Here is a 10,268-nt window from a genome sequence, read left to right as displayed (position 1 = left end):
GGCCAGAACAGCAATCATTTGCTCTGATTTCCTGCACAGCACAAGCCATACAACCTAATTTGGTCGTGTCTGCATCAGTCATTCATTCTCTGCTTGATCTGAAGATCTCCCTTGAAAAGCCAGGCATCTTCATGAAAAACTACAATTCACGCAGAAGCCACCGTAACCCTTTGGGGTTTTTTCCAAAGGTTAATTTACCCTTTTTGAAAGAGGAAAGAAAAAAAAAAGATAAAACATGTCTTACTTCTAATCCAAATGTGTTTTCAATAAATATCTTTAATGAAAATTCTTTTCCTTCCGTAGGTATTCACCCAGGTGGTACTTTACCTCAAAATACATGCCCGCCTCAAAGTCTCTTGAGAAAAAACACCTTATTTCTCATTCCCAAACCAAGGCTTTTTCCTAATAATAAAAGAACTAGCAGGCTCTCAGAAGCACAAATGATACAGCCCCAAGAGCTATTTTTCAGTCACTGACTAGAGAACATTGTGATGAAGAAATCTGAGCTGAAGAAGAAAATAACCTCCATTTTTCCAATAAATGAAGATCTTCACAGGAATGTAGAATGAATCTTAAAGCAGAGCATCTTGATGCTTCTTGCAGCAGGGCCTCTTTCAAGGACAAAGATGTAATTCAAACATGGAAACCAGAAAAAGAAGAAAAGTCTTTTCCTCTACGCTTATGAATATGACGGTGACCTTACAGAGCCCCTTGAAGAGACAGCACTGACAACGCAGCCAGTGACATCCAGCTTCCCTGCAGGGCTGCTCACAGCTGCAGGCTGGATTGTGAAAGATGAAGGAGGAGAAGGTTCCCCTGTGCTGCATAGGAAAATTTTAGGAGACCAAGTTTGGATTGTGGCAGCGTACGTTTTAGTGAAGGACATAAAAGCTAAGGCAGAAGATGAAATAAAATAATATAGCCCTGGAATTGCAGTCACAGGGAAAGTCTAGCATATATTTATTTAAAAAATAAGGCTAAGCTATAACTGAGGAACTGAACGTCAGGTGGGTTGTATGACAGATGCAAGTTATTAAGTCCTTTCATAGATATTATCTACCTCTAGCTAGCATACATACTGTCGGTGAGTATACATTGATAAACCTAATAGACGAGGCCAGACAGACCACGTAACATAAGTAATAAGGACAGGACCATATGACGAGACGTGCTTTTGCTATTTTGATCTTTAACCTGCAAGGTCTCCTGGCCCCTTGTTCAGTGTCACTTCTCGTATTCACTGCTCCAGCAGCCTAATTGCTGTGGTTTATTTCTGCATCCATTCCTATGGTTTAATGCTGCCTGATTCGAGCTGATTGCACAGGCATGCTAAGCTCGCACTAAACTTCGCATTAGCTAAACAGGAGTTTCGGAGAGTTTTTCCTAAGGCTGCCATCATCCGCAAATCCTTCAAGGTCTAAATTATAGAAGTTTGGCTGACCTCTGTAGGATAACAACATATTAGATCATTATTCAAAGAGGAAGATTGCAAGCTTAATTCCTGAGTTTTGTAGGGGAAAATCTGCGTGCTGCATTGCACGAGGGCCCCCGCGGGCGGGCTTCCCCGAGCCCCTCCGCCAGCAGCCCTGCCCTGCCCTGCCCTGCCCCGCTCCGCTCAAAACACACCAAAGGGCCTGAAGAGCTACGCCTCAAATTCTTTGACCGGTCATCTTTTAACAGGGATGTCAGAGATCTGGGAAAGCATTCCTGCGGCATTGGGATGCAAAGGGATTTATCTCACATCTGAAGTCCCGCAGAGAGGCAGCGACCCTGCTCCTATCTGAGAGGCTGAGAAGTGAGTTACGGCTGAAGGAGATGTGACAGGCGGGAGAGAATAAGCAGAGTGAATGGCCATACTGGAGATGAATCAACCCTCTTCCTTAAGGAGCAACTGCCTTTGGCTACTTGGAGCTAAAAGCTACAGTAATAAATTTTAAGGCCTGAAAAGATCATTACAGTCATCCAGCCCAGCTGCCCACTCATCCAGGATGCTGAATTTCCTGAAGTCGTTCCCTCCTGCCCCTCCTGCCGCCACAGCTGAGGTCCTTCCCTCCTCTGCTTTTGGTCGGAGGCCCTTCCCAGCGTGCCACGGCCACCACCACCACCCCCTTCGCCGTGCCAGAGCTCTGCGGCACCCTGCCCGTGGCACCGCAGCCGGGCAGCGAGGGCAGCTACGGCAAGTATTTTCTCAGGAGCGTTTCTGGCAAGGGGAGCTTTTACATCCAGCCCTCCGGCGGTGCAGGCTCGCGCTCTGCGTCAGAGCAGCACCTCCAGGAGCAGTTCTGCCCATGCAGCTCCAGGTCCGTGCTCACACGCCTGTAATGGAAACGTCAGGCAACTGCACAGGGAGCCATGCTCCTGCAGCTCTTGCTGCTGACCCAAACTGCAGATCTGAAGATGGCTCCGTCTGGTTTGCGTCTTGTCTTTCTCGGAAACCGCTGAGCCTCACATCAGTCAAAGTACCTACAGCTCCTGGAATAACAATGCCCAGCTCCCTGGGGAGCGGGCAGGTAGAAAAACAACTCGGGAGAAGTTGGGTTTTCTGATGACGTTTCTCTGCTGGCCTCCAGGACCTCAGAAAGAGGCTGGTGTTACACCGCGATGGAAGCAGATGGGCTGGGAATGGGAAAAAAGACTGGGATGGGCTTTCCCTGAAACATCCCACCCAGCCCAAAGCAGATCTCCTTATTTATAAACATGGGTCACGTCCACGTCGAGCCCTTGAATCGAAGGACAACGGGAGGTCCCCATCAGCCCCGTGAGCTCATGTGGACAGAGCTCCAAACGGGAAGGGAATGGGTGAGTTCATTGAGTATTTCCCAGTCTAGAGGGGCAGGGCCCGGCTGGACTGTGACTGCCAGGCAGTGGCCTGCCTTGGGAAGATTGTGATGCATCAAGAAACAGCTAAGCAACCCCCCAGTGACCCTGGCAGGCACACCCCAAGAAAGGAGGGAAGGGGGGCTGCAGGCAGGAGTCTTGCGTCTCTAGGAATCTCTTAACATCATCTTGTCCCACACATTCGGCTCAGTCCGCTACAGCTGACGCTAACAAGGAGCCCTGGCTCCTCCTTTCAGTCATGTCGGTGCAGTGTGGGGGCAATAGGTGCAAGTGCAAGCTCCTTGTGTCAGCTCCCCGGCAAGGAAAAGAGAGAGCCACAATTTGCCCTAAAAAGCAAATTCTAATTCTTGACATTGTACGTCATGGGTTTTATGCGCAGTGCAATTTACAGGCCAGAGGAGCGAGGCCAGCAGAGCCCGGGCTGCGGCCAACCCCAGCAGTGAGTCCATCAGCCGTGGAAATGCCGAAGTGACAGGTTCACTTCGTTAACTAGAGGCCCGGCGTTTCCTGGGCACGCTCAAGCAACTGGAAAAGAAAAGGCTGTTCCAGGGGTGGGAGACGACCGGAGCCTAGAGATCACTTTGGAATGGAGGGCAAAACCAACGCCTACCCCAGTGCTTGAGAGGCCAGACAGGCTTCGATCCCGAAGTCACATGTGCATCCTACCATCAACACGAATGGTGACCTTCAGAGGAACACAAAACCTCCTTGTTTTTTGGAGGGACATAAGTTCTCCAAAGCAGAGCATGTCATGCTTAGGTGGAGAAGTGCCCATTTTCCTGTCCCTGAACCAGCTGTACCCACAGCCGGTGGCTCTGCAGAAAGCCACTGAAATTCGAGCAAAACATCCTAGATTCTTCCCTGGGTTTTCTGTCGGGTTTATTTCTCCTCCCCTTCTCCCAAATGTTGGGTTTTTTTCAAAATCCCTTTCCTGCATTTTTCCCTTTTATCACTACCCTGTGAATATCTTTCTGGGTAGTTCACTGGCCCTCCCCACTGGATTGCCGCTAGCTTTTGCCCACAATGAACATGACAAGATTTTTACTTTGGAGCAGATGTAATTTTTTTTGCCCAGCCTTAGGCGAGAATACAAGGACTTTCAGTCCCTTTGCCTCTTCATTCCGAAAATACTCCCCTAGGTAAACAAGTCCTAAGCCTAAGACGATGCACTGGAGCGCCAGGAAAGCCCTCAGTTGTCAAAGTTGTTTGGAAATCACCGTTTTCTGATGCTGTAAAACAAGAGTTAATCCCTGTTTCCACTGTGGAGGGCTGTTTGGGATTTTTTTTTTTTTTTAAAGAAGGGAAAAAAATGCCTTTCATTCTTCGCCAGCAATTTCCATGGAAATAACGTTTCCAGCAAAAACTCAGTGCCCGAACGAGAGTATTTTATGCAGAAAGTGAAAGATTTTCTCTGAACAACTGCAAGATTTCATCCAAAAGTCTGAGAGGCTTCATCTGACATGTTTCGCTCCTTGACTGGAAACAAAGCACGGCCGAGCGGGAGCGGAGGGAGAACCCCCTGCAAATCCCCCCCCCCCCGGTCCCCGGTCTCCGGGCGGGCCTGGCGCGGAGGGTTCGGCCCGCGGGGATGCTCCCGAGCCAGGAACGGGGCAGGGCGGGGCGGCCGGCGGGCACCGGCCGAGACACAGCGCCCCGTCCCGCCGCGGGGCTCGCTCGGGGGGCCCCACCGCTGCCTCCGCGGCAGCCCGTCCCGGCGCGGGCGGCGGGAACAATCGCCGCGTTGTCCGGCCGCGGCCGCCGGCCCGGCGGCTCCCGCGCCCCGGTCCCCGTGCCCTGCGGGGAGAGCGCTGGCGGGGCCGCCCGGCTCCGCGCCCGCCGCCGCCGCTCAGTCTGGCCCCGGCGGGGGCGGCGGCGGCGGCGGGGAGCGGAGGGGGGGGGAGCCGCGGAGGGCGGGGGGGGGAAGCGGGCGGCGCGCAGGTAGCGCGGCGGCGCTGCGCCCCCCGCGGCCACGCCGTGGCGCTCTTGTCACGGGCACGGCCGCCGCGCGCCTCCGACGTGTCCGTGGCCGCGGCTGCGGCGCCCCCCGCGCCCCGCGCGCCCCGACCGGCTGCAAGCGCCGGGCGAGCGCACACGCACACGCGCACCCCCACCCCGTCCGCGGTTTAGCGGGGCTTGGGCCCGAAAGGGCCGCGGCTGGAGGCGGGGGCCCCGGGCAGCCGCTCAGGCGGGGCGGCGGGCATGTGCCGGTAAACAATGACCATATTGTGAAATAGAAAACAGACTCCGGCTCCCTCTGAAACGCTCGCTCCCCACCGGATGTGTTAAATAAAAACCGCTGGGGGAAAAAAACAGCAGAAAGTCAAGAAAATCGGGTTCGGGCTGGGAAGGACGAGGGGCAGGAAACCCGCAGACGCCCGGTGATCTTCGCACGGACTGCGACGGCCGCGGATGCCTTCAAAAAAAATCCGCGGCGGTATCTGCTGGATTTCCCTCGCCCTCTTTTTTTTTTTAATTTAATATCAAAAGTTTTGTTGGTCGTGTGTCGTGTGTGTGTGTGTCCCCGCCGCCTTGCCACTGAATAAAACAAGAGCAAACTTTCTCTGCTGCAGGAAACCGATCCAGATTTCCCCGGTGAGCTGCAGGAACGGCTTGGCCGGGACCCGCCGCGGCTCCGGACGCTGCCGGGGCCGGCTGCGATCCCAGCGCCCAGGTCCTCTCCTGTTTTCTCCCTTCAAACGGCACCTTCCTGCCCGGACGTGTTGAAGTGCGGTGCCCTGGAATTTATGACACAAATGGGCTTTCCCCCCACCCTCTCCCCCTCTTCATCTGTTTAAAATCTCTACCGTCCCTTCCAACTGGATGCAAATTGGGAGCTTTAATAAACTTACTTCCCCCCCTCCCCAGTCGTAAACATACATCCCTCTCCGGTTCCTCTCTTTAGAAAAAAAATAAAGGCGGGGGGGGGGGCATTTCCAATGGGTTTAAGTAAGTGATTCATATAATGAAATGCTTAGGGATTTGTTTAATGCGATTTTATATGAGCTGTGGACATTTCCAAAGCAAACAATAAGTTCAAGTACAACATGCACGGTTGTGTTACAAGTGTTACCCAGCTGGCTAGGAGATCTTCGGTGAGCAAACAGGCTAAATCTGGAGAGTAAACAACTTCAGAAAAATCTACAACTCCAGGTCACTGAAAACAGCCTTTTATTTGTTTTCCTTAGTGTCTAGTAAAATCTGATCCATTTCTTTGCAACGCTGCTGTAAAATCACCAGGGTCGGGGCATCACCAGCCCGCGGTTCGCCCCGGCCCGGCCGCTGAGCCCATCGCCTGGGACTTGGGTGCGTAGACGGGCGCCGAAAACCGGGTGCTGCTGGTCGGGGTGCTGCGGCGGCCACGGGACGGGGACACACACCCCCGCACAGCGCCAGCCCCTTCTGGGGGGCTGTCACCCGTGAAGTGGGCTCTTGCGACGGCCTCCAAGCGGTGAAGCCCCGCGGCGGCCTGCCAGAGGTCCTGCTCACACGTAAGGGTGTCCCGAGCTCCCCTCGTGACGGGGATCTGGCCCTGGGACCAGGTGGCGAGCATCGCCAAGGGGCGGCGAGGAGCGGCCACGCGTGGGGCTGAGCGGCCACGGCCGCAGCTGGGGGGGCGCCGGCGCTGGCAGGGGGAGGGGGGGCGGGGGTTCTCCGCCCACGGGCGTCGTGCCACAGCCAGGTCGCCTTTCGCGACACCGGCGGGGGGGGGGGTGCCCCTAGGCCGTGCGGTGCCACCAGTGGCCCCAGCAGCTCCCCCACACCCCCGCGCAGGGCGTCCTGCCGGGAGCCTCCCGCCTGGCTCCGGGCCGTGCTTGGGTCTTCGACGCAGGAAATGATGTAACTAAAATTCAAGATTTTGGGGAGGGGGGGTGGGGGGGTGTAATATGATTTACTTTATTTAACGCGGAGGTCCCGGCCGGCGTCCCCCCGGAGAGGGGGCACGATCCGAGCGAAACAACCCCGACTAGACGCGAGTGGTTATCGCCGCCGGATCAGAAATCGCGTCGGGAACCGGCAGCGCCCGGTGCGTTGCTCCCAAGCCATCAGCGTAGCCGAGAGGGACCGGACGGCAAATCCGAGCGGCGTGGCTGCGGCCCTCCCCCGCGGGGCTGCGGGCTGGAGCCGCGGGGGCACCGGGCTGCGCGCCCGCGCGGCGGCGGGGCCGGCCGAGACCCCTCGCCGGCTGCGGGGGGGGCGGGGGGGAGCCGGAAACCTCCCGATCGCGACGCTCCGGCTCGGAGATCGCTGTTGGTATTCTCTTTAAAAGAGCTTGAATGGGACTTTTTTTTTTTTTTTTTTTTTAAGCCAAAGCTTTGTTGTGCTAAACTAGTTGGACGAGTTAGGGTGTCGCTGCTCCCGATTGCTCTGGCCAATGGAACCCGATCCACCCTGCTGTGCGTAAGAGCGCAATTAAGGATTTAACCAAGCCTATGCTGCGCCCCAGCCAGCAGTCTGCCGGAGACAGACACAGCGCCGCAGCCTCCTCCCCCAGACATGTCTGCTTAGACCCGAGCAGCCCCAGCAGCCAGCCCCAGCCAGCCGCCGGCTCCGAGCTATGACAGGAGTATTTGACAGAAGGGTCCCCAACATCAGATCCGGCGACTTCCAGGCTCCTTTCCAGACGGCCGCAGCCATGCACCACCCGTCCCAGGAATCTCCCACTTTACCCGAGTCCTCGGCTACGGATTCCGACTACTACAGCCCGGCGGGGGGAGCCCCGCACGGCTACTGCTCGCCTACCTCGGCTTCCTACGGCAAAGCGCTCAACCCCTACCAGTATCAGTACCACGGCATGAACGGATCTGCCGGGAACTATCCTGCCAAAGCCTACGCAGACTACAGCTACGCCAGCCCCTACCACCAGTACAGCGGGGCTTACAACCGCGTACAGAGCTCCGCCAGCCAGCCAGGTGAGAGCCGGGGCCGGGGGCGTGCGGGAGCTTCCGCGGCGGGGGGGAGGCTGGGAGAGCGCGCCCCGGCAGATCCCGGCCCCGTGGACCGCGGGGATGCAGCTTTCCCCCATCCACGGGGAGAAATAAATTAAAAAAAAAAAAAATAAAGGGAAAAAAATTTAAAAGGAAAACTAAAGAAAGTGTAAAAAAAAATAAATAAAAAAAAAGGTGGAAAGCCTGTCTAGTTTTCCCGACCAGCCCGCACGGTCCGAAGCACGAATCCTAGCACTAGTGCTTTAGAGAAGGGAACGTCGGTCAGCTGCCCCGGGCCCCCACGGCTGCCTCCTTCCTCCTTCTCCCCGCAGGAAGAGGGGGAAAAATAGCCAAGCCTTGTTGCGTGTCTCAAACTCAGGTTCGCGGTGGCAAAGAAAGTTTCCTTCCCCCTGTGCTGGAGGGGCGGGGGAGGAGACTGGGAGGGGGAGCGCAGCCGTGGCGGGGCTGCGAAGCCGGGAGGGATTTTTTCACCAGAAAGCGCCGCGGTTTTAGCGCTTTCCATGTACTTCTTTGTAAGTTGTTGGGGCGGGGGGGGGGGGGGGCGGAGGAGGGAGGGCAGGGGAAAAAAATAATAAAGCAAGCCCGTAGCCAAGCCGAGCGGCTGGGGCTCGGCTGGGACGAGTGCGGCCGCGGTGGCGCTTGGGGACACGCCGGCGGCGGCGGGGGGAAGGCGCGGGCGTGCGGGGGAAGCGGTCGGTGCTCCTGGGCAGGTCTCGGCTCCGGGCCGGCCTCTTCCCAGCACGGCTCCAATAATCCTCCTCGTTCCCGCGGCGGGCGCGCATGCCCCGCGCTCCCGCCCGCGCCGCGCTGCGCGCCCGGCGCCGCCGCCGCCCTTCGCCGAGGATGCCCGGGGCGGTCGCGGAGGCGGAGGAGGGCCGGCGGTGGCCAAGGCCCGGCGGCCCGGCGCGGAAGGAGCGGGCCGCCCCCCCCCCCCCCCCGCCTCACCGCGGGGAGCCGGCGGAGGGTGCGCGGGGCCGCCGCCCCGCGGCGGCAGCCCCGGGGGGAGCCGCGGGGGCCCGTCGGGCCGGCGCCGCTGCGTGGCCCGGCCCGGCCCGCGGGCGGGAGGCGTCCGCCGGCGGCGCAGGCTGCGCGGCGCGGAGCGGAGCCGTGTCCCGCGCCTTAACGTCTGCGTCTGTGTCTCTCTCCCGCCCTTGCGTCCGTGCAGAGAAGGAGGTGGCGGAGCCCGAGGTGAGGATGGTGAACGGCAAACCAAAGAAAGTGCGCAAACCCCGGACTATTTATTCCAGCTTTCAGCTGGCGGCGTTGCAGAGGAGGTTCCAGAAGACCCAGTACCTCGCCCTGCCCGAGCGGGCCGAGCTGGCCGCCTCCCTGGGGCTCACGCAGACACAGGTACCGCGCTCGGCTCGGCTCGGCTCGGCCCGGCCCGGCTCGGCTCGGCTCGGCCGCGCTCGGCCAGGAGGGCCGCCCCCCCGGCGCGGCGCGGCGCGGCGGGAGGGGCCGGATCGGGCCCCGCGGAGGGGCCGGGGGGTGGCGGGAAGCGGGTCCCTCGCAGCCGCGGAGCTCCAGCTTGCCAGGCGGGCATTAATGGTGTCGGTTTCCCTCCGCCCTCCCTCTTTCCTCCCCTCTCCTCTCCTCCCATCTCCCTCCCAGGTGAAAATTTGGTTTCAGAATAAAAGATCCAAGATCAAGAAGATCATGAAGAACGGGGAGATGCCCCCGGAGCACAGCCCCAGCTCCAGCGACCCCATGGCCTGCAACTCTCCACAGTCGCCGGCGGTTTGGGAACCTCAGGGCTCGTCCCGCTCCCTCAGCCACCATGCCCACGCGCACGCTCACCCTCCAAACTCCAACCCGTCCCCTGCATCCAGCTACCTGGAGAGCTCCGCTTCCTGGTACCCCGCTGCCAACTCCATCAACTCCCACCTCCAACCCCACGGCTCCCTACAGCACCCGTTAGCGCTGGCCTCTGGGACAATTTATTAGAGTCTGACCCTTCTTTTTTTTTTTTTTTTTTTTTTTTTGTTGTTCCTTGGACTCCTGTGTTTTACTGTTAAGGAATAATAACGAAAGGAATGCATATGGGGGATTTTTAAAGGGAAAAGAAACAAACAAAAAGATTAAAATGTGTAAAGCTTGTGCATGTAACTTATTGCATTTCAAAGGAAACCCTTTTTTATACAATACGGACATTTTTTGGCTCAGCTGTGGACACTATCAATGGTGCCTTGAAATCTATGACCTCAACTTTTCCAGAGACTTTTTTTCAATGTTATTTTAACCCTGTAAATAATTGTAGATAGAGGAATTAAACTGTATATTCTGAATAAAATAAAATTATTTCGACCACGAGAAACGTTTCCAAATTACCCCTTCTTCTATTAATAAGAGGGGGGGCAAAAAAAAAAAGCCAGTTTGCTTGCAGAGAGCGAGCGAGGAAAGAGGGATTTTGAGGGGCCCGATCCTGGGAGCTCACATTCGGTCGCCGTGCCGTGCCGTGCCACTGGAGCCGGGGTGTATTGGCAG

The 10,268-nt window shown here is 57.4% G+C and overlaps 1 protein-coding gene across 1 annotated transcript; it reads left to right on the top strand.

Moving 5' to 3' along the window:
• Positions 1 to 6,823: 6,823 nt before the first annotated feature.
• Positions 6,824 to 10,098, top strand: DLX5 (distal-less homeobox 5). The gene is made up of 3 exons (XM_075022475.1): positions 6,824 to 7,748; positions 8,950 to 9,134; positions 9,396 to 10,098. Exons 1-3 carry the CDS (start codon positions 7,394 to 7,396, stop codon positions 9,726 to 9,728), a joined length of 873 nt encoding a protein of 290 aa, XP_074878576.1. The 5' UTR covers positions 6,824 to 7,393; the 3' UTR covers positions 9,729 to 10,098.
• The last annotated feature ends 170 nt before the right edge of the window (positions 10,099 to 10,268 follow it).

The sequence above is a fragment of the Buteo buteo genome, chromosome 2 (genome assembly GCF_964188355.1).
Source record: "Buteo buteo chromosome 2, bButBut1.hap1.1, whole genome shotgun sequence".
Lineage (NCBI taxonomy): Eukaryota > Metazoa > Chordata > Aves > Accipitriformes > Accipitridae > Buteo > Buteo buteo.
The sequence above is the reverse complement of the archived record's forward strand: the minus strand, read 5'-3'. Positions and strand labels throughout refer to the sequence as shown.